General features: G+C 43.4%; 1 protein-coding gene across 1 annotated transcript in view; it reads left to right on the top strand.

Moving 5' to 3' along the window:
• LOC126471174 (ankyrin repeat domain-containing protein 13C) overlaps window positions 1-25,420 on the top strand; it is a 103,474-nt gene that overhangs the window by 46,114 nt on the left and 31,940 nt on the right. Inside the window, exon 4 of the mRNA XM_050099280.1 lies at window positions 19,843-19,974. Coding sequence (XP_049955237.1) covers window positions 19,843-19,974 — 132 coding nt within the window. The remainder of the gene's footprint in view (window positions 1-19,842; window positions 19,975-25,420) is intronic.

Here is a 25,420-nt window from a genome sequence, read left to right as displayed (position 1 = left end):
TGCGGTGGTTCACTCGGTCACCGCTGGCATCGTTACTGCTGCAAAATCTGCCATTCCCCGTTCTTCTGGGTCGCCTCGGCGGAGGTCTGTACCTTGGTGGTCGCCTGCGATCGCCGAGGTGATTAAAGATCGCAGGCGGGCGCTCCAGCGTCAGAAGCGGCATCCCTCATTAGAAAACCTCATCGCCTTCAAACGGCTCCGTGCGCGGGCCCGCTGCATCATTCGCCAACACAAGCAGGAGTGCTGGGAATGGTATTTCTCCACCATTGGCCTCCATATCTCTCCATCGCAGGTTTGGGCCAAGATTAGGCGCCTCTATGGCTATGAGACCCCTGTCAGTGTCCCTGCCCTCTCACTGAATGGAGCAATTTGTGCTGACTCTGACATAATTACAAACCGCTTAGCAGACCATTTTGCTCTCAGTTCCGCTTCTGTGCATTACCCATTGGCCTTCCGCTCCATTAAAGAGCGGTTGGAACATCGGAGCCTTTCATTTCACACCTGCCATCCTGAATCCTACAATGTTCCATTCAGTGAGTGAGAATTCCACAGTGCACTAGCCGCTTGCCCTGATACAGCTCCCGGGCCAGATCGCGTCCACTGTCAGATGCTGAAACACCTCTCAGTGGACTGCCAGCGACGCCTTCTCGACCTTTACAACCGTATCTGGGTCAAGGGTGAGTTTCCATCGCAATGGCGGGAAAGCATTGTTATCCCCGTTTTGAAACCTGGCAAGTACCCATTGGAGGTGAACAGCTACTGCCCCATTAGCCTCACCAACGTTCTTTGCAAGTTGCTTGAATGCATGGTGAGCCGGAGGCTGAGTTGGGTACTAGTCTCGGGGCCTTCTAGCTCTGTCTCAGAGTGGGTTCCGTAAAGGCCGTTCTGCCGCCGACAATCTGGTGAGCCTGGAGTCAGCCATCTGCATGGCCTTTGCCTGCCGTCAGCACCTCGTCACTGTTTTTTTTTTTACATGTGGAAGGCTTATGATATGACATGGCGCCATCACATTCTCTCTACGCTTCATGGTTGGGGTCTTCGGGGTCCGCTGCCGATTTTCATAAGAAATTTTCTGTTGCATCGTACCTTCCGCATGCAAGTCGCGGTGTCCCATAGTTCCCACCGAGTTCAGGAGAACGGGGTACCACAGGGGTCTGTCTTAAGTGTCTGCCTGTTTTTAATTGCAATTGACAGGCTCGCTGCGGCGGTGGGAACGTCTGTCTCAGCTTCATTGTATGCTGACGACTTCTGCCTCTACTATAGCTCCATTGGCATTGCAGCTGCTGAATGTCAGCTGCAGGGCACTATCCGCAAGGCACAGTCTTGGGCTGTAGTGAATGGCTTCCAGTTTTCAGGTGCCGAGACCTGCGTTTCTGCCAGCGACGCGCTGTTCACCCTGAGCCGCGGCTATATCTTGATGGCGAACCTCTTGCTGTGGTGGAGAGACATTGGTTTCTGGGTGTGGTTTTTGATGCCCGGTTGACTTGGTTTATGCATATTCGGCAACTTAAACAGATGTGTTGGCGGCATCTTAATGCTCTGCGATGCTTGAGCCACACTAGCTGGGGTGCCGACCGATCTACCCTCTTACAGCTCTACCAGGCATTAATCCAGTCCCGTCTGGATTATGGGAGCGTGGCTTATGGTTCCGCGTCCCCTTCTGCATTGCGGGTGCTGGACCCAATACTTCACAGCGGAATCCGACTTGCCACTGGTGCTTTCCGGTCCAGCTCTGTGAACAACATACTTGTGGAGGCAGGTGTCCCTCCACTGCGGTTACGGCACCAACGTTTACTGGCCACTTATGCTACACATGTTTATAGCATGCCCGGGCATCCAAATTATCGTCTCCTGTTCCCTCAGTCGGTCATCCATCTCCCAGAACATTGGCCCCGGTCGGGTTGTACGATCGCGGTCCGCATCAGAGAGCTTCTTGCTGGGCTTGGGGTTTTCCCTCTTCCACCTCCTTTCCCGGCCCCCCTGCGTACACCCCTGCGGTGTGTGCCCCGACCTTGCCTTCAGCTTGAATTGGCACAGGGCCCGAAGGACTCACTCCATCCGGAGTTCGTCTGCCGCCGCTTTCTTTCCATCCTTGCCATGTATCAGGGCTTTGACGTTGTTTACACTGACGGTTCGATGGTTGCTGGTCGTGTCGGTTATGCTCTCACTCTAGGGGACCGTTACGAACAACATTCATTGCCGGCTGGCTGCAGCGTTTTCACTGCTGAGCTGGTCGCGATCTTTTGTGTCCTAGAGTACATCCGCTCCTGCTCAGGTGAGTCCTTCGTTATCTGTAGCAACTCCCTGAGCAGTTTACGAGCTATCGACCAGTGCTTCCCTCGCTCTCGTCTGGTGATGGCTGTCCGGGAGTCCCTCCATACTCTTGCCCGTTGTGGCTGCTCTGTGGTCTTTGGGTGGACCCCTGGTCATGTTGGTATCCCAGGCAATGAACATGTTGACCGCCTGGCCAAACAGGCCACCAGTGAACCAACTCTGGACATTGGCCTCCCGGACACTGATTTGCGAGCAGTCTTACGCTTCAAAGTTTTCGCGCTATGGGACGCTGAATGACGCGATCTGACCACACCCAATAAACTCCGTGCTGTCAAGGAGACGATGACTGTGTGGCAGTCATCCATGCAGGTCTCTCGCAAGGAGTCTGTTGTCCGCTGCCAGCTGTGCATTGGGCACACACGGATGACGCATGGGCACTTATTGCACCGTGAGGACCCACCTCTATGTCGCTGCGGATCCGTTTTGACGGTAGTCCACATTTTGTTGGAGTGTCCCCTTTTAGCTGTGCTCAGGCAGACATTTGCGCTGCCTGACACGCTCCCTGCCCTTTTAACAAATGACACTGCCATGGCAGACTTAGTTTTGCATTTTATTCGGGCAGGGGGTTTTTATCACTTAATATGAGTGGTTTTATTATTATTATTATTATTATTATATAGAGTCTGGCCTTTGGCCTACGATTTTAGACTGAGTTTTAGTGTGTTTCTCGGTGGCTGGCTTTTCCTTTTTTCTCTCTATGGTTGGCCAACAACTGTCACACTCTGTGTGATTTTAATTCGTTTTGTCTGATCTTTGTCTGCATCTTTCTTGTCCTGTGTCATCTGTTGTCGTCTCCATTCTTCGTTTTTATTTGGTGTGGGTGTTTGCAGTTCTGGAACAAGGGACCGATGACCATCGCAATCTGGTCCCTTATCTCACAAACCAACCAACCAACCAACCGTCCATATCAGCTTCTTTGTATGCTGATGACTTTTGCCTGTACTATAGCTCCACTGGAATTGCAGTTGCTAATTGGTAGCTGCAGGACACTATCCGCAAGGCACAGTCTTGGGCCGTAACTTGTGGCTTCCAGTTTTCAGCTGCCAAGACTTGGGTCATACATTTCTGCCGGCATCGCACTGTTCACCCTGAGCCATGGCTTTATATTGATGGCGAACCTCTTACTGTGGTGGAGATGCATCGGTTTTTGGGATTGCTATTTGATACCCATTTGACTTGGCTCCCTCATATTCAGCAGCTTAAACAAACGTACTGGCGGCGTATTAACGCTCTTCGTTGCTTGAGTCACACGAGCTGGGGCACCGATCGGTCTACCCTTCTATGACTGTATCAGGCATTGATTCAGCTCCATCTCTATTATGGGAACCTGGCTTATGGTTCGGCATCGCCTTCTGCGTTGCGGTTGCTTGACCACATACTTCACTGCGGGATCCAACACCCAACTGGAGCTTTCAGCACAAGCCCTGTAAACAGCCTACTTGTTGAGGCTGGTGTCCCTCCATTGTGGATCTGGGGCCAACGACTACTGGCCGCTTATGCTGCACGTTTTTAGCTTGCCCGGGCATCCAAATTATCGCCTCCTGTTCGCCAACTCAGTCGTCCGTCTTCCAGAACGGCAGCCCCAGTCAGGGTGTATGATTGCGGTTCGCGTCGGGTCTCTTCTCTCTGGGCTTGAGTTTTTCCCTATCCCACCTCTTTTCCTGGCCCATTTACGTATACCCCTGTGGTGTGTGCCCCGCCCATGCCTTCAGCCAGATTTGGCACAAGGCCCGAATGACTCAGTACTTCCTGAGGCCCTCCACCAATGCTTTCTTTCCATCCTTGCCACATTTCATGGCTCTGACGTAGTCTATACCGATGGTTCCATGGTTGCTGGTCAAGTTGGTTATGGTATTACTCTTGGGGATCGATCCGAACAACACTCCTTGCTGGATGGCTGCGGTGTTTTCACTGTAGAGCTGGTAGCCATCTCTCGCGGCCTCGAGTATATCCGCTCCTGCTCAGGTGAGTCCATCGTTATCTGTAGTAATTCCCTGAGCCCTTTACAAGCTGTCGACCAGTGTTTTCCTAGTTCTTGTCTGGTGATGGCTGTCCTGGAGTCGATTCATACTCTTGCCCATTGCAGCTGCTCCGCGGTTTTTGTGTGGAGCCTGGGTCATGTCGGCATCCCAGGTAATGAACGTGTTGACAGGCTGGGCAAACAGGCTATCAGTGAACCGGCCCTGGAGATTGGCCTTTCAGAATGTGATCTCCAGTCTGTATTGCGGCAGATAGTCCGTGGTACCTGGGGTGACGAATGGCGCACCCTGCATTTACCCAACAAACTTAGGGTCATCAAAGAGACTACAGGTTTGTGGCACTCCTCCATGCGAGCCTCTCGCAGGGACTCCGTTGTTCTCTGCCGGCTATGCATTGGCCACACCTGGCTGACGCATGGTCATTTATTGCGCCGTGGGAACCCACCTCTATGTTGCTGCGGGTCAGTGTTGACTGTGGCCCGCATCTTGTTGGATTGTCCGTTTTTAACTGGCACTCAGACAGACGTTTGCGCTGCCTGATACACTCCCTGCTCTTTTAACGGATGAAGCTGCAATGGCTGGCTTAGGTTTGAGTTTTATTCGAGCAGGGGGCTTTTATCGCTCAATCTGAGGGTTTGTCTCTTTTGTGTGTTAAGTCTGGCCTTTGGCCTATGGTTTTATATTTGGGTTTTTAGTGTGTCTCTTGGTGGTTTGCTTTTCCTTTTTTGTTTCCCTGGTCAGCCAACCACTGTACAACTCTGCGTGCTTTTAATTCCCTTTTTTCTGGTCTTTGTGTGTGTCTTTCGTGTTCTTTGTCGTCCCTTGTTACCTCCGTTGCTTGTTTTTATTCCTTCCGGGTTAACGCGGTCGTGGATGCAGGGACTGATGACCTTTGCAGTCTGGTTCCTTCAACCCCACAAACCAACCAACTGTATGCAGATTTTGCTGATCCCTTCTTATGAGCACTGTCTCTCTTAGTGGTAGACATCTTGTTTAATTTCCCCTATGTGGCTAGGTTGTTCTCCATGACATTGCACACTACAGTTAGTGTTTTTTCTGTTGCTTTCACTATTGAGGGTGGACCGTGTGCCCCATTCGCAGATGATGGTCACCACTTTGTGCAGGAGAAAAGTGAAGTGTTCTGCCACTGAAATGGTATTCAGCACTTGGCCACTATGCCATTGTGTTCAGCATCTAATGCAGAGGTTGACCAGTTGGTCAGGACATTAAAATCGAAGAAAACAATCTCGGAGGTCACTAGAATGGATGCCGTATCCAGGTAACTCCAACCAATGGGCACAGTCTGGCATGGCCATCAGTGTTGTGGTCTCTCTGATCTATTGTGACCAGTGCTGCGTGTCCCTGTCCCAAGGATCATGTCAAATGTCATCAAGATTTCACTGTCGGGGTACACCCATTTGGGATGCAAGACATCATGGTGAGAAATAAGGGTGACAATTTATTGCAGTGGGTCAGCAGCACCTGAAACTTGATGCTAACCGTCTATGCCTGCATCACAATGAACAATGGCTGCCACAGCTCAGTAATACAGGCAACATTCTCACAGGCAGGAGGGACCAACTACCCTTTGCTTCAAGCACCAAGCAGTACCTGGCAACATTCTCAATACCTGTGTGTTGCTTGCCAAATAATTTGCACTCTTGCTCTGTAAAATCGTTCACCCAGGAGAACTGCTTGCCACACATGGATCTGCTGGAGGTGGAGTACCTCCCTCTGTCAGTGCAGCAGCCACCATAGGTTGCCTCCAGTCCTCATCGATCTTCGGGCAGAGTATCAGTCTGTCAACATCCTCAGAGTTGTACTCGATATCCCAGCAGTAGGTGCCCTGGCAGAACCTCTGACCGAGATACCTGCTGCCCGAGGTCCTATAACTCAGCAACACTAGCACAGGCCTGGGCATTTTTGGCCCTATGTGCTTCTTGAAGGGTGGTGGGATTTGGTATCCCCACTAGACATGGAGTTGTTCATGGTTGAGAGTAGGAGTGATCCATAGAGCAAGGTGTTCAATTCCCCATTTGGCCATCCAGCTATAGGTATTCCATAATTTCCCTCAGTCACTCCAAACAAATCCCATGATGGTTCCTATGAAAAGGGAATTACCAATTTCCTATCCCATCCTTTCGTAATCCTAGCTTGTGCTCTGTCTCTGATGACCACATTGTCGACCAGACATTAAACTCTAATCTTCCTTCCATTCCTTCGGAGTGACCCACGACTCCACTGTCAGCAGTGAGTGTGTCACACACATTGGGAAGTGTCTGTGGAGTCGTAATTCTCCTGGTTCCACCGCACATAGTTCGGAATCAGTCACATACTATTGCTAGCCTGATCCTTCTTTACCGACTCTATGCTCATGTGCTTTTTCATGTTGTTCCGTTAGGTTGACTTGGTGGTGGTTCACAAGTGCCACATTTCGTACTACTCCAATCTCATTCCGAGTGTTAACAAAATGCTGCTGTCTTGCTCTGCGAGACATAACAAGAAAGAAGAAAAAAAAAAAAAAAAAAAATTAGGGCCTAATTTGCAAACTGAAATGATGAGTTAACATTAGCAAAAATAGAAAGAAATAAAGAAGGAAAAATTCATTAGGTTACCATATGTGGTAAATATTTTTCAAAAAATTAGTAACACATTTCATAATACTAATGTTAAAATTAAGAGTTTTCACAGAGAATAAACAAGGAATACAAAGGACAATGCTCAAAAATATGACAAATCAGGAGTATATAAAATTAAATGTAGTGATTGTAACACAACCTACAAAAGACAAACAGGACGAAAATTCACTAGAAGATACAAAGAATATACAAACAATTGGGAAATCATTCTCTCGATATCAAGTATGTGTTTTCGAGAAAATCGAGAACTTTGAAAATTCTTGTAGGTGATAAAATTCAGAACAAATTTTACACATGATATAATGTCAGTTTTCATTATTGATATAAATTTAATAACAAACTATATCTCTGACATGTAAACTGATATTGTAACAATGAAATTTATTCCTGAAATTCAACTTAACTGTAATACCCATACTACCTTAGGTGACATGCGAAAATTTGTGATGGATTGAGACTCAAACCTTGGTTTCCTGCTTATCACAAGTGGTCGCCTTACCACTTAAGCTGTACGACCACTTTCGTCGGATGGTCTCTGTTTATTTCTTCTCATAGAATGTTAATTCATTTACCCATAGTTGCACGCCTCATTATTCCTGTGCAGGTTTAGAAGTCATAGATTATCATTGTCATTTTTGTCACGGGCGTGTCTTTGTATTATACAGGGTGTTCTGAAAACATTCATTCAAATTAATACAGGAGGTAACGAACATGGAAACATATATATTTAGCTAATATACATAAGGGCCTTGACTGCAGTTTATGATGCTAGGGACAATTTACACAGAAGGTAGTTAAGCATGGTAGTTACAGCAGTGGTATTCACAGGAACTGCTTAAATGCATGACCACTGGCCTGTATGCATGCAGTACAGCATCAGACCATTGATTGATGTGTCCATTTTAAGATTTCTGGCACCTCAGCAATGGTACAAGCAATGATGGCAGTTCTAGCATTCAGGTCGTCTTCTGTTTCCACAATGATTTCATACACCAGCTGCTTCATATGCTCCCCGAAGAAGAAATCCACACTTGAGGCTAGGTGACCTGGATGACCAGACTGCAGAGCCACCTCGGGTGATACATCAATTCCCAAAGGTGGCTCTCAGATGATTCCTCACATTAGTGCCAAAATGCATTGATGCTACATCGTGCTGGAAGTACATCCTTTGTCTAACATTCAGAGGTACATCCAACCAGTACTGTGAAGCATCCATACACAGAGAAGTCATAGACTGTCATTGTCATTTTCATCACCTAAACCTAAAACCTGAACAGGAATCACGAGATATGCGAATCAGTTAACAACCTATGAGAAGAAATAGATGGGTGTGTGACATGTGGAAGTTTGTGTCAGTCTGTGGAGCGTACTCAGATGGCCTAAGTGGTAGGGTAACCTTGGACCACTCACCAAAACCAGGAAATCTGGTGTCGAATCCTATTCCAGCACAAATTTTCATATGTCATCTTACGTAGTATATATACACCTGTTACAGTTGAGCTGAATTTGTAGTTCATCATCAGATATAAATAGATATTGTAACAGCTGTGCACAAATATGACAGAATAAAAGTAGGTCATGACTGAAAAGAGTCATACATACAACCAACATTTGTACGTGTGTGTGTGTGTGTGTGTGTGTGTGTGTGTGTGTGTGTGTGTGTGTGTGTGTGGGAGATCTCATTACACATATATTCACCTTTTGTTTATGGACACGTGTATGTAAAAGTCATTTCATAATTGTATAAGGCGAAAGATACAGGGTGGCGCACGAAATGTGTTACCAATTGTTTCTTTCACAATTTATGACGCACATTAGATATCCCGCTGTGACCTCTACAGCAGTACCAGCAGAGCTTGGAAAAACAAATGAGCTTAAAAATGAAGTGCAATTCACGATACTGCCGCTAGGAGACTAGTAAGCAGCAATGGCTGACAATGGAAGACTGACGACACAGCAACGATCAGCAATTGTGTTAGTTTTTCATGAAACTAAAAGCCTTGTTGTGACTCAGAGGTGTTTTCGACAACAGTTTAACACACGATGGGTCCTTTGCTAGAAGACCATCCACAGGTTGTACAATAAATTTGTACAGGAAGGAACAGTATTGGAAGCGAAGCGACCTTGGCCTAAGCCTGTTTGTTTGCTGGAGAATATTGAAGCAGTACGAGTTGCTGTACAGAGAAGTCCTGGGAAATCATGTAGAAAGGCAGCAGTGCAACTGGGAATATCCAGACGCTCTTTTCAACACATTCTTAAAAGTGACCTCCATATGTACCAATACAAGATGACCTGTACACGGAAGCTCACTGAAGAACACAAGCAGCAGACTACTGTTTGCTCAGTGGGCGGAGGATAGGGAAGAAACTCTCAACAACGTTTGGTTTTCAGACGAGGTGCATTTTCATTTAGACGGTGTGGTTAAACAAAATGTACGCTTTTGGGCCAATGAAAACCCACAAGTGCTTCATGAATGACTACATTATGCTCCGAGGATTACAGCGTGGGCAGCAATTTCCAGTCACGGATTTATTGGATCCTTTTTCTTTGAACAAACTGTGAACAGCGAGCGTTATTTGAGCATGCTTCGCAATAGCTTCATTCCACAGCTTCTTGCTACTGCCTCACCCTTCAACACGCAGTGGTTCATGCAAGATGGAGCAAGGCCACATACTGCAAACACTGTGTTGGAGTTTTTACACGAGCATTTCGACATGCGGATCATTTCACTCAGGTTTCCAGGTCTACATCTACATCTACATTTATACTCCGCAAGCCACCCAATGGTGTGTGGCGGAGGGCACTTTACATGCCACTGTCATTACCTCCCTTTCCTGTTCCAGTCGCGTATGGTTCGCGGGAAGAACGACTGTCTGAAAGCCTCCGTGCGCGCTCTAATCTCTCTAATTATACATTCGTGATCTTCTCAGGAGGTATAAGTAGGGGGAAGCAATTTATTCGATACCTCATCCAGAAACGCACCCTCTCGAAACCTGGCGAGCAAGCTACACCGCGATGCAGAGCGCCTCTCTTGCAGAGTCTGCCACTTGAGTTTGTTAAACATCTCCGTAACGCTATCACGGTTACCAAATAACCCTGTGATGAAACGCGCCGCTCTTCTTTGGATCTTCTCTATCTCTTCCGTCAACCCGATCTGGTACGGATCCCACTCTGATGAGCAATACTCAAGTATAGGTCAAACGAGTGTTTTGTAAGCCACCTCCTTTGTTGATGGACTACATTTTCTAAGGACTCTCCCAATGAATCTCAACCTGGTACCCACCTTACCAACAATTAATGTTATATGATCATTCCACTTCAAATCGTTCCGCACGCATACTCCCAGATATTTTACAGAAGTAACTGCTACCAGTGTTTTTTCCGCTATCATATAATCATACAATAAAGGATCCTTCTTTCTATGTATTCGCAATACATTACATTTGTCTATGTTAAGGGTCAGTTGCCACTCCCTGCACCAAGTGCCTATCCGCTGCAGATCTTCCTGCATTTCGCTACAATTTTCTAATGCTGCAACTTCTCTGTATACTACAGCATCATCCGCGAAAAGCCGCATGGAACTTCCGACACTATCTACTAGGTCATTTATATATATTGTGAAAAGCAATGGTCCCATAACACTCCCCTGTGGCACGCCAGAGGTTACTTTAACGTCTGTAAATGTCTCTCCATTGATAACAACATGCTGTGTTCTGTTTGCTAAAAACTCTTCAATCCAGCCACACAGCTGGTCTGATATTCCATAGGCTCTTACTTTCTTTATCAGGCGACAGTGCGGAACTGTATCGAACGCCTTCCGGAAGTCAAGAAAAATAGCATCTACCTGGGAGCCTGTATCTAATATTTTCTGGGTCTCATGAACAAATAAAGCGAGTTGGGTCTCACACGGTCGCTGTTTCCGGAATCCATGTTGATTCCTACATAGTAGATTCTGGGTTTCCAAAAATGACATGATACTCGAGCAAAAAACATGTTCTAAAATTCTACAACAGATCGACGTCAGAGATATAGGTCTATAGTTTCGCGCATCTGCTCGACGACCCTTCTTGAAGACTGGGACTACCTGTGCTCTTTTCCAATCATTTGGAACCTCCCGTTCCTCTAGAGACTTGCGGTACACGGCTGTTAGAAGGGGGGCAAGTTCTTACGCGTACTCTGTGTAGAATCGAATTGGTATCCCGTCAGGTCCAGTGGAGTTTCTTCTGTTGAGTGATTCCAGTTGCTTTTCTCTTCCTTGGACACTTATTTCAATGTCAGCCATTCTTTCGTTTGTGCGAGGATTTAGGGAAGGAACTGCAGTGCGGTCTTCCTCTGTGAAACAGCTTTGGAAAAAGGTGTTTAGTATTTCAGCTTTACGCGTGTCATCCTCTGTTTCAATGCCATCATCATCCCGCAGTGTCTGGATATGCTGTTTCGAGCCACTTACTGATTTAACGTAAGATCAGAACTTCCTAGGATTTTCTGTCAAGTCGGTACATAGAATTTTACTTTCGAATTCACTGAATGCTTCACGCATAGCCCTCCGTACGCTAACTTTGACATTGTTTAGCTTCTGTTTGTCTGCCTTTAAACTTGGAGTGAAGCTCTCTTTGCTTTCGCAGTAGTTTCCTAACTTTGTTGTTGTACCACGGTGGGTTTTTCCCGTCCCTCACAGTTTTACTCGGCACGAACGCATTTTACGATTGCCTTGAACTTTTTCCATAAACACTCAACATTATCAGTGTCGGAACAGAAATTTTCGTTTTGATCTGTTAGGTAGCCTGAAATCTGCCTTCTATTACTCTTGGTAAACAGATAAACCTTCCTCCCTTTTTTTTATATTCCTATTAACTTCCATATTCAGGGATGGGTCGCTGCAATGATGGACAAAATTGCCCCCCCCCCCCCCCCTCCTCCTTCTCCTCCCCCTGATAGTCCAGACCTCAATCCATGTGACCTTTATCTTTGGGGGTACCTAAAGGAAAAAATTTTCCCGAAATGTCCACGTGATTTAATGGAACTCATAAGACTTATTCTTCAAGCTTGCAGTGAAATTACGGAAGACGTGCCGTAGGGTAATCACTAACTTCAGTGTTCGTTTGAAGGAAATGGTGGACATATTGAGCATGTGCTGAATTAGAACAAATCTCCATGGATGGCTCTTCGTTGTAGTATATGTTCCTTTCATATTGTATTGACAATAAAGTTTATATTCAAAAACAAAGTGGTAACACATTTCGTGCACCACCCTGTAAATTACAAATGAGGACTGATGGCATGGAATGGGACAAGAAATCAGGCTGGTGTGTTATATTTGTTTCATGGTTTTAACTTCTTACTTTAGTTCTACATGAGACATGTTGAATGCTCTGTTCAACATGCTTCTGTATGCAGCCAGTGTACACGTGGCTGGAACGAGCTGTTGTGTCTGCAACTGTCTCCTTTCTATGTATGTGAAAGACGTATTTGTTGTTTCTGACACAGACAGAGAGGTAAAAAACTAAATTAATAGTCTTTCTATGCATAACTGTGAAGTAAATGTTTAGCTGTAAATTATTAAAATTGGTGCACAGATCTTCTGTTTCATTTCTGTTATCCAAGAAAAGTATTGTATTATCCTTATATCTGTAAAAGGATAGTGTTTTAGTTATGAAGCTATTGTTAGGACAGTGAACTGGATTTTCATGGCAAGTAATGTGTTATCAGGTGTTGAAAAAACACTGAGTCCTTGTAAATGTAGTTTAGCTCCTTAATGTATCTTACATTAACACAAGCAAAGAGAGGTGATTGGACACATTTTAATATTATTAAATACCCTAATTGAAGAGTCACAGTGACATTACACTCAAATGCAAAAATACCCGTTACAGATCGTAGTCACAAGACATGTTCCGAAAGTAAGTGTAGTTGATTTTTATATTCTTTTAGAAAAAGGTTATTTGAAAAGAATTGCAGAATATTGTTGCTACATGGTCACCATCGCATAAAATGCATGTATGAGCGACGGCATGAGCTTCTTTATACCCTCCTTGAAGAACTCTCCTACAGCCTCTTTTCCTGACTTCAGAACCTCTTTCTGCAAAGCTGGGGCAGCAGCTCATGTCACTCACCCAGTGAAAGATCTGCTTAATGCAACCTGTCACAAACATGTCATCTCCAGAAGTTTTCCAGATGCAGGGCCTGCGAGATCACCTGATCTGAATCCATGTGACTTTTGGCTCTAGGGCTATCTAAAAGAACTTGTTTACCAGGACACATTCAGTCTCTACATGATCTGAAGGCCAGTATAAGGGGACATGTTGCTCAGATTCCATCAGAACTGCTATGAGCAACAGTTGATCACATTGTTCTACGACTGCAGCATCTCATCGATGTCTCCTGTGCTTGTGTTGAACAAACTGTGTAAGCAGCGACTAATAATAAATCCAACATTATATGCTTCTCTCTTGTTTGACCTTTCCTGTTCCTAATCCATTACAGATGGAAACATTTCTCTGTATATGTGTTCCTTGCATTCACAGCACCAGATTTGCACCTGGTGGCCAAAATTGGGACAATTTTTTTTTTCATAGTGAAAATCGATTCCAAATTAACACATTAGAGTATCTACAGAGTTTCTCTGTGATGTGATAATTACAGCCTACACTGGACCTTTGTGAGTAGGTGCACTTTTAATTGTAACCACCTTGTGGATATAACTGACGCAATGTCACCTTATTATGATATGACTGTGTCTCATCAAGTAAAGATAATTGTGAACTATTGTCATCAGGTTAATGGTGAGCAAGCACAATGTGGGTTCTTACATGCCTGAAATTAACCATAACTTCACTGTTCTAATTAACTTTGGAGTATGGCGGAAGTGCTGGTAACTTCCAGTGGTGAACAGTTTTGCCTGTATGTATCAAACTGAATTTGTTAAGTGGTAGCACTCATGCCTCTGTGTCTTACAGGAATTGCAGATACAGACCTGCCAAAATAGTAAATACCATTCCAGCAACTTCCAGGTCGTGGTTTCCGGGCAACAGCACATTAGCAAAAACAGAGTGCTATCAAATTTTGAAAGTATTCGCTTCCAGCTAAATTCCTTATCAGTAAATCTGTGGTCGACTGGGTATTTATGGTGGCTTCGAAGCCCATGCAGATTCTTATTAATCCCTATGGCTTTTTATCTCGTGTCATAAGTGTTAACTGCTGGCTAGTAGAAATGGGCATAAAATGGTGCACCCAAGAATAGGCTCAAAAAGCTGCCTGTAGGTTTCCCTTAACTTATCAAAATCAGTAGATACTATACTAATGAAGACCATGTTCACATAATCATTGAACTGAAAACCAAATAAATTAAAAGTGTGTATGCTGAATATGGTTGTTGCTACTGGTGAAGTTACCACAGTTCCTACAAGGCACAGAAACATGAGTACATCTCCTTAAAAAATGCAATTTGATATGTGCAGGCAAAAGTCTTTGCCATTTGGAGTTACCAATATACTTCCATATTCCAAAGTTACATAGAACAGGCAATTCAGATGCCATCAACACTACTTCGTAAAATTTGTCAATTGTAACACTGTCATTAAGACTAGGGTTAGATGTGACTAATCTTAATGATCAGATTATAGTATAATCACCAAGTTATGGATTAAAAAGTCAGCATAAGTGTTCAGATTGTGAATAAAAATATCATATAATGATATTGGTTCTGGGAGGAGTGATGATAGTTTGGAAGTACTTTGTAGCACAGAAACCCTATTAATCAACATGACAGTGCCTCACCGGGAAAGCCTGAAGAATTACTTTGTAGAAAGTCGCCATTTGTCAAACAGGATCTTCAGTCTTCCTCTAAATCTCTCTTTAAACTCAACAAAACTTGCAAAAGGAGTTGGTGACATTGGTAATGCATTGTGCTGTCTCAGGTGCTGCAGCAGCTCCTGTCGCTTTTCCATGTGCTGTTGTTGCAACAGTAGATGTTGCCATAGTTTTGTGAACACTGGTTCCATTTCATTATTTACAATTTTTTCCGAATTGTACCATTTCAAAACTGTGTGCACATAACTTCAAGTGAGTAACCTCATTGCTACATTTGTGTTGTACACAATGCCAGTTTTGTTGAAAACACAAGTCATGTATTCTGTTGGCACATTATTGGGTTCATGATAAATGCATCATTTTGGAGCAGCTATGCTACATTCAGTACCAAATACAGTAAAACTTGAATGAAGCAGAATGTGTATAATTCGGGAATCTGCCCAAACCATACAGGTATTTCAGTCCCGACGCGTTCAGTATACTTTTACGTGTTAATTTTTTTGTGTAAAGCGTAACGTACCTAACGTGGAAACTGGTGGATGGTTCATCAAACCACCTTCACAATAATTTTCTGTAATTTCACTCTTGAACAGAGCTAGGGAACTCTGATTTCCCTTATTTTATTATGATGATCCTTTCTCCCAATGTAGGTTGAAGTCAACAAAATATTTTCACATTTGGAGCAGGAAGTTGATGATTGAAATTTCGTGAGAAGATTCCGCTGCAATGAAAAACGCCTTTGTTCTAATGATTTCCACCTCAAATCCTGTGTCACGTCAGTAACACTCTCTCCCCTATTTCTCGATTTAAAAAAAAAGGGGGGGGGGGAGGGGACAAGCATAGTGTAGGCAGTCTAGTTACTAAATCTGTTGCGTCTCAGGCATGGTCTTTGATTCGCCTTCCCCACATTTCGTGTGAGTTCTTTCCAACTAAGTTGTTCGTAATTGTAGCCCTAGGTACCTAAATTTAATTGAATTTACTGCCTTCAGATTTGATTGAATTATTGCATAGCCAAAGTTTAACTGATTCCTTTTAGCACTCCTGTGGATGACCACACACTTTTCATTATTTAGGGTCAGTTCCCAATTTTCACACCTAATGGATATCTAAATCATTTTACAGTTGGTTTTGATCTTTTGATTGATGACTTTACTAGATGATAAACGACATCATCTGGAAACAACCTAAGACGGCTGCTCAGAGTGTCTTCTAAATCGTTTATGTACAGTATGTAAGGAACGACAGGGACTATCACTTGTTTTACTCGGTGACTTTCCGTCAATTACTACGAACTGTGACCTCTCTAACAGGAAATCACGAATCTAGTCAGACAACTAAAACGTATTCCATTAGCATACAATTTGATTACAAGCCGTTTGTGAGATGTGGTGTCAAAAGCCTTCTGGAAACGTAGAAATACGGAATCGATTCGAAATCCTTTGTCGATAGCGCTCAACACTTCGTGTGAGTTAGAGCTAGTTTTGTTTCACAAATCAGATTTTCTCTAAACCGTTTTGCCTGTGTATCAGTAGACCATTCTCTTCGAGGTAATTCATAATGTTCGAACACAATATATGTTCCAAAATCCTGCTGCATATCTACGCTAATGATATGGGCCTTTAATTTAGTGAATTATTCCTATTGCCTTTGTTGAGTATTGGTGTGATCTGTGCAACTTTCCGGTCTTTGGGTACAGATCTTTCAATGAGTGAGCAGTTGTATATGATTGCTAATGCAATGGCTCCATATTTGACATACTCTGAAAGGAATCTGTTGGTATGCATTGTGGGCCAGAAGACTCGCTTTTATCAAATGATTTAAGTTGCTTCACTGCTCTGAGGATATATTTCTAAGTTACTCATGTTGGCAGTTGTTCTGGATTCAAATTATGGAATATTTACTTCGTCGTCTTTTGTGGAGGAATTTTGGAAGGCTGTGTTTAGTAACGCTGCCTTAGCAGCACTGTCATCGATAGCATTTCCGTTGCTCTTATGCAGAGAAGGCATTGATCGTGTCTTGCCTATAGCATACTTTACACACGACCAGAATCTCTCTGGATTTTCTGCCAGGTTTTGAGACAAAGTTTCGTTGTGAGAACTATTATAAGCATCTCACATTAAAGTCCGCGCTAAAGTTCAAGCTTCTGTAAAAGATCACTAATCTTGGCGGTTTTGCGTTCATTTAAACTTGGCATCCTTTTTATTGTTGTTTTTGCAACTATTGTATTTCAGTATACAATAGTTATTCATGTTTCTACAAGGACACTACTTTTAACATGAAGACTGTACATCCCTGATAGTGCTGCCAAGTGGCACAAAACCAAGAAAAAGAGTGGACACAGCACGTCGCTGCGGGTGTGGACATCAAACCGTGCCGCTCTGTGCAACAACGACCAAGTTACACGCAGTGTCGGTAGGTCAAAGGAAACGTCTAGTTCGTGAGCACTCTGTTTGTCGGCATTTCTCATTTTCCATTATTATTCATGTGCGTGGGCGCACACTGGAACATTGTTGCGCACTTACGAACACACCACTGCAGTCTACACAGTGAAAGAGATGCATGTTGTACCGTTAAAGAATGGTTTTACCTGGCATGGCCAAGAATTCCTAGAAATGCGCTACATGCAATATTTTATAGCAGTTTCAATTGAGTCGTAGCACTTCAAGTGATAATATGTCAAATAAAAAGTATATGTCGCTAACACTTAACAGAAAGATTAGGGTAATCGAGGCAAATATAAAGACAAACTCTTTGTGCTTGAAATAATATTGCGTTTGAAATGCAGTAAAACACAGATTTGTGATACTTCAAGAAACAAGCCAAAGATATGGAATGAATGGATGAAAGGGAACAGGCAAATAAAAAGAAAGGCGAAGAAGACGGAAAATGAAAAAATTAAAGAGATAGGTCTGAACCCACATTGCAGAATGAGAGTCTGAAAGTCTCTAAAGAGCTTGCAATGCGAAGTTTAAGGAGCCACAGGATGTCTGGACAGTTTCACAAAGTTAGGTACAGCATCTTGTGGAATGAAATGCATGGTAAAGCTAAGGAAGTGCAGAAAAGAGTACCAATAGAATGGAAGACAATACCGTACAACGTAATTGCGAATTATGACCCCAAAGACGTGTTCATTGTTGTTGAAGCAGGACTGTTTTATCGAGTACTGCCTTCAGAATCTGTAGCAATTCGAGGTGAAAAGTGCACCAGAGGAAAAATAACCAGTGAAAGACTCCCTGTACTGCTGTGTGGAAACATGTTAGGTGAAATGGAGAAGCCACTGGTGATTGCAAAGGCAGTAAAAACATAGACATCAGTAAGCTTCCAGTCACATGGTGAAGCAATAAATAGGCATGGATTGTGAGTGATCTTATGGAAGGTTGGCTGGACCTCTTTCAGTGCTAAAATGAAAAAAAAGGAAATTGCCAAGTTCTCCATTTCCTGGACAATGCAACCTGCCACCCAAAAGTCAAAGTATCAGATGTGAAACTGGCCAAGTTATCAACAAGGCACTGCGCAAGCTGATGGTGGTTCCGTAATGGTGTGGGGTGTTTTTACATGGACGAACTGGGTCCTGGGGTAAAACTGGACTGATAATTGACTGGAAATGGTTATGCTTGGCTACTTGTTACCAAACAGTGATGGAATTTTTATGGATGACAATGCGCCATGTCACCTGGCCATAATTGTTTGCGATTGGTTTGAAAAACAATCTGGATAATTCGACCAAATGATTTGGCCATTCAGACCACCTCACATGAACCCTATAAATCATTTATGAGACACTATCAAAAGGTCAGTTTGTGCACAAAATCCTGCATCGACAACACTTTCACAATAATATAAAGTTATAGAGCCAGCATGGCTCAGTATTTCTGCAGGGGCTTCCAACAACTTGTTGAGTCCATGCTCGTCGAATTGTTGCACTATGCCAGGCTGAAGAAGACCCTACACAATAGTAGGAGGTATCCCATGACTTTTGTCACCTCAGGGTACAATAAATAAACATCTACTGTGTAGGAGTGAAGGTATGCAAATACGTGCATAATTACAAATTTATGCCAGTAATTTTGTGCATGATACCTGACAAATTTTGTGTAGACTGGTGAGTTTTGTGTAATCCAGAAACTTGACCAATATGGAAAATTATATTAGTCCCCATGTGATTCCATACCGAGCAAGTTTTAGTGTACCATTTGCCCAGGGCTATCATGAGCAGTAAAGAAGTTTAGAGACAAATCACAGCTGAATGCCAAAAAATAACCATCTAAATAGAAACAATGGAAATATCAAAAACATGAGTTGGGTTGTTACAGTTAGACTGTTAATGCTGCGAGATGAAGGCTTCTTACAAACAGTGAGCTGCCTGCCATTCATGACATAACTAACTTTATGGATGTGGTTGAGTCGCACAGCTTCACTTAGAATACCACTTGTAGTAGCCTCTTGGTGGGGGCACATGCAAGCTAACAGCATCTATGCTAGCCCTTCAATTATCACCTTTTGGCCAGGACATAAAAGGAGTAGCAAGTTGACTTTTTCTGCTTTGTCTTTGCTGTTATGTTAATGACGAGAGTGAGATTCAAAATGCAGTGATAGAAGACATGAGCGATGTGTGCTTTACATCAGAGGATGATTTTGGTTTTGTAGTTCACTTAAAAATTGCCAACAACGGAGCACATGTTTCAGTATCGAGCTTGCATGGAGACAAAAATTCCAAAATTTGTGTGACACGTTGTAATTTATACAGACTCCGTGATAACTCTTGGGTAGGAGTGAACAGTAGGAGGGAGTAGGAGGCATTACTGAAAAAAATACTGAGTTATGATTTCTTGAAGAATACCAAGACAAATACACTGTACAAGATGATGATAATGCACTCGTTCATTACTCTAAATCAGCGATGAACAGTTCTTGATAATAGTAATCATTAATAGTGGGCAGTAAATGTGCTTTGTGTCCTTCTTCAGTACCTGCCTTTATTCAGTGCCTCTTGATGTGTTGTATTACATTGGTGTTGCTTATATTTGTTATAATAACTGTTGTCATCATCATTTTTATCAATTAGTTCTTAATTTTATTTTCAGTCTCCTCACTAGTGCGGAAGTTGAAGCAGCAGGCTCGAGAACAAATGGAAGAGCGAAGACCTTCTTTAGTAGCAGCGCTGAATCAGATGGGCGATTTTTATATGGAACTGAAATGGGATTTCCAGAGTTGGGGTATGTACCAAGTGCCTTTCTACTTGTTACCAAATTTTAAGCACTAACAACTCAAGAACAAAATGAGATATCTTACTACTATTAGTTTCAAACAATATTTCAATATCTTATCTACATTTGATTCACTGCAGTGTATGAGCTAAAATGAACCATACGCAAAGTTTACATAATGGGTTTCTACCTCTTCAAACCCCCTAAAATTTCATGTAATGTTTTACTTAATTTGATGCAGTGCAGTAAAAATAATAGATAACAAAAATAAATTCAGTTCTTTGTTAAGTGGAGCTATCAGACCACAAGTTTTCATAAAATCAGATTATAAGTATTTCATATCAACTGGAATGCTGCCTCTCAGGACAGGTACCAGCATTTGGCCAGCAGTGCATCCATAACAAAAGCTGCCCTGAGCACAGAATGCAGAGCAGAGAGCACATCTGCAGCAGCGCAAGGGTTAATGGACCAAAGGTGTAATAATCACATAGGGAGAGATCATGACTATAGGGTGGGTGCACGAGTGTCTCCCTCTTGAGTTGGCATAACTTATGCATTACAACATTTGTGATGTTGGGATGTGCATTATCATGAAGCTGCAGCACCCCACATAGAACTTGGATCACCATTCAACAGCGGTGGTTTTCGACAGACATGTTGCCACATACTCGTTCTTCAGTCTTCAGTGGATGTCTACTGGTGTTTGTCCTTCAGCAGCCAAGAAAAGAATAACAGCTCATTGGGTCTTGTTTTGGGCACATTTGGTAATAATGTTGCCTTACTTTAGGTTTTCACATTTACTGCTCAACAGTTTGGAAGCACATGAATGCTACGCTAATCTCTTATATACCCATATTGGAGTCGCACAACAGACCAGGGGTTTGGGGTGATGTGAGGCAAGGAGGCCCATAAACAGGTTGGCATAGAAGCGTGCCATGCAGGTGCCCATGGGCATGCCACAGATTTGTTTGTATATCTTCACTTCAAAGAAAATGTAGTTGTGCCTTAGGATAAAGTTAGTAATGTGTATGAGAAATGGGGTAATGGGTTTGTAGTCTGATGGATGTTGGGAAAGGTAATGTTCAGAACTGGCAAGACTATGAACACGAGGGATGTTTGTGTATAGGAAAGTGGCATCAATGGTGACGAGTAGGGATCTAGGAGCTGAAGAGGTGGTGGTGGTGGAAAGTTGATGAAGGAAGTGTTTGGTGTCTTTGACTAGATTTCAGCAATTGGTTGGGAGTGTTTCTCAATGAGGTCCAAAATTCATTAAATCTGGGCAGAATAACCTGCTACCCCATCCCTTGTACACATTACTAACTTTATCTTAACACACAACTACTTCTCTTTTGAAAGGAAACTATACAAACAAATTTGCAACATGGCCATGGACAAGCACATGACACTCTCCTATGCCAATCTTCTAATGGACCATCTAGAGGAAATCTTGCCAGCCCAGCCCCCCCCCCCTCCTCCCCAATCTGGTTTAGGTTCATCAGTGATATCTTCATGGTATGTATTCAGGGCCAAGACATCCCATTCTCATTTCTTCACAAACTCAATGTCTTCTTTCCCATATACTTCATCCAGTCCTCAACACCAGCTTGCCACCCACCGGGATGTCGACCTCCTCCTCTCTGATCTGATGGCTCCATCCACACCTCTATCCACATTAAACCCATTAACCACCAACAGAACCTGCACTTGGACAGCTGCCATCCCTTCTGCAGCAAAAAATTCCCTCCATACAGCCTGGCCACCCGGGAGCAGCATATCTGCATTGACAAGAACCCCTTGCCCAGTAATCTGGTCTCACCGAGGCCTTCACAGATACACTCTACTCACAAGACCTACTCCACAAACAGCTTTCCTGTGCCATATCCCCATACACCCCCTCTCCTTCCACCAGCTACAAAGAAGTGCCCCCTTTGTCATCAAATACCTCATCTTTTGTCAGGGATCATTTCCTGTGGAAGACCCAGATGCAAGACCACATGTCCTACCCCCATCAGAGGCTGGGCCACCTGTGAAAACAGCCACATCATATACCAGCTCTGTTACAATCATTGCCTAGCTTTTTATATGGGTATGGCTACCAACCAGCTGTCGACCAGGATGAATGGCCACCATCAAACTGTGGCCAAGAGCATAGAGACTACCCTGTGGCACTAGTTGCACCTGAGCATAACATGCTTGATTTCAGTGGCTACTTCACAGCCCAGGCCACCGGCTCTTCCCCTCCCCTCCACCAACAGCTTTTCTGAACTGTGCAGATAGGAGTTATTCTTACTACACACGTTATCTGCTCTCAAAATTATCTTGACCTCAGCCTACATTCCCCACACCCTACACCCAACAGTTTCTGCCCTTCTGTCCTATCACCTCAACCCTATTTCATGTCCCCTCACCCTCATTATGCCACCCACTACCAGTGCACTCACCTGTTGTTCCCATTCCCACCTCCTCTCCTTTCCTGCTCTGTCCCCCACTCTCATCCACCTCCCTCCCACCTCCTTCCCTCCCACCTCCTTCCCTCCCACCTCCTTCCCTCCCACCTCCTTCCCTCCCACCTCCTTCCCTCCCACCTCCTTCCCTCCCACCTCCCTCCCTCCCACCTCCCTCCCTCCCACCTCCCTCCCTCCCACCTCCCTCCCTCACACTCACCTCCCTCCCTGCATGAAGGCAGGAATGTTACATAGTATTCTGAACTATACTAGTCCAAGCAAAGTCATCAATGAGTGCATTAATAAACTGCCTAAGAAAGTTTGAGAGGGTCCAGGTATAGCTCTGAGCTGCCAGAAGTCTTTAATATTCTGTCCAGAAATTAGCACAAACTTCCAGAGTTCCAGTGTGCTGAAGGTCTCATCAAGGCCTTCACAGACACACACTATCCATCAGACCTACTTAGCAAACAGATTTCCCGTGGCATATACCCACACACCCCCTATTCTCCTGCCACTTTGAAGAACCAGCAACAAAGTAGTGCCCCCTTTGTCACCCAACACCACCCTAGACTGGAACAACTGAATCACATCCCTTGTCAGGACTTTGATTATCTATCATCATGCCCTGAAATGAAGGACTTCCTACCCAAGATCCTTCCCATCCTTCCTAAACTGGTGTTCCATTGTGAAACCAACCATAGCAGCATCCTAGTCCATCGCTGTGGCACTTCCAGTCCCAGCCCCTTGTCAGCGATATCATATGTCTGTGGGAGATCCAGGTACAAGCTCTGCCCAGTCGACCAACCCAGCACTTCCTATTCGAGGACTGTCACAGGCTTATCCTACTCCATCAGAGGCCGGGCCACATGTAAAAGAAGCCATGTCATACACCACCTCTGCTGCAATCATTACAGAGCTTTCTATATTGGTATGACTACCAGCCAACTGTCTACCAGGATGAATGTCAATGCCTAACTGTGGCCAGAAAAGCAAAGTGGACCATCCTGTGGCATAACATGCAGCTGAACATAACATGGTTGACTGAAAGCGTAGTGGTTATCAGTTTTTTCATGATGCTTGTATGCAGCTCAACTTGTCATCTTTATGGTTATGGTGAGTAGCAGTCTATCCTTTTTGTAATTGTTGATATTCCTATCTTGACTCTCCATTGTTGTTTAATTACTAGTTTTAATGGGGACTGATGACAGTTAAGCAACTGCAATAGAACATTCAGCATTAGAATCTTGATTATGCCCTAATTGACTTTACTATGTTACATGCATCAGTGATTGGAGTTCATACCCCTTCTAGCCATTCTGATGTGGGTTTCCCATGTTTAATGTTCAGGAGGACAATGGTTCAAATCTCCATCCTGCCATCAAGATACAGGTTTTCTATGATTTCTCAGAATTACTTCAGGCAAATACAAGGATTGTTCCTTCCTAGGACATGACTTATTTCCTTTCCCATCTGATAAACACAATCTGAGCTCGTGCTGCATCTCTAATGATCTCATTGTCAAGTGTATGTTAAACACTAATCTTCCTTCCTTACTTCCCACAGTTTGTACAAATCATTTCAGCTAAATTCTGGAATGATGTATTTATTTCTACAAGGCTGTGGCTGATTTCTTTTTTAGGTACTTGTCCAAGTTAGTGCTCCATCTCAAATGACACTAGTATTGATGAGATATTCTGTTCTAAACTTTCCTCCTTCTGGCAAGCAGTATTTTAATCAGAATTATAATGTAAGCAGAGTAGTTAAAAGTTACATGGGTCATTTCATGCTAACAATGAGAAGTCCCCAGTGGTGCAACTGACTCTTTGCAACCACCTATGTGGTGGTGTAGGTTAAGAACCCATAACAGGATTCAAACCTGCCACCTTCAGTTTTTCAGACTGTTAGGCTACCCATTATGGTACAATGGTAGGCAGTAACCTGGTGTTAATTTGATGCTCTAGCATAACAGGCAAAATTGTTTTTCATCATTTATACATAAACAAGGGCCCACCAGGGTGAATGGCTTCAGGGTGGGATACCTGAGTTCATAACATACACAACCATATAGGTGGTTGCAAAAAGTTTATTGCCCCACTGGGGACCTCTCCTTGTAAGTGGTCTAGGGGTTCCCATATGACCATAATGGATTTTGCTGAGATTTTGTACGAACAATTGCACATGTTCCCAATGAACATTGGTAAAGTTTCACGATCATTAATTCAATACTTCTGGAGATATAGTAATTTGTTTGATCTCATAGTGCAGTTATCAACAGTGCACCTGTGAGTTTTCAGTAACTTCGAAACATAATATCTCCAGTAATATTGTCTTGAAAGAAACAAAACTAGGTCATCTTGCACAAATTTTTGCGTTCTCTTAAGCAAAATAATAAAAAAAGAATTCCTGAGCGATTTGCAAAGTCAGCCCAAAAAACATTAAAAAAAGTTAACTTCAGCTTTTTATATCTCCAAAAATAATTACAGGATACATGTGAAACCTTACATGTAATAACTTACCAATACAAGGTCTTAGAATATAAAGTTTCATCCTCCTATTGCTTTCCAGTAGAGTACAAATTGAGGACAAAGTTGATGACCTTTAAAAAAAAATACAAAAAATGATTATTTTTGACCCACTTTCACAAAAAAGTCTTCTGCAAACTCTTTTAAACAATTTTCATTTGAAAGACCATGTTTTAAAGCACCTAGAAAACTATATTTGGTTTTGCAGTGTGAGTACATAAGGCCTAAAAAATGATGACAAGGTGGAGACGCATTGAAAATGGATCCATTTCCACTGGTATTCAAACTAAATCTGACATCTTTTACTATGTTCTACAGTTGTTTAGTACTCTCTAGAAAGTGAGATAAAGTGTGAATAAGTCGAAAAACTTCAAAAAAGGGATGTCTTTCATCACAACCCATCATGACACATTTCAGTCTGTTTTTCTGCTAGAACTACACAATCAAACTGGTCGTAAACTTCACAGTCTAATAGTGCATTACCAAGAC

This window comes from Schistocerca serialis, chromosome 3, assembly GCF_023864345.2.
Source record: "Schistocerca serialis cubense isolate TAMUIC-IGC-003099 chromosome 3, iqSchSeri2.2, whole genome shotgun sequence".
Classification (NCBI taxonomy): Eukaryota; Metazoa; Arthropoda; class Insecta; order Orthoptera; family Acrididae; genus Schistocerca; species Schistocerca serialis.
This window is presented reverse-complemented; position numbering and strand designations above follow the sequence as displayed.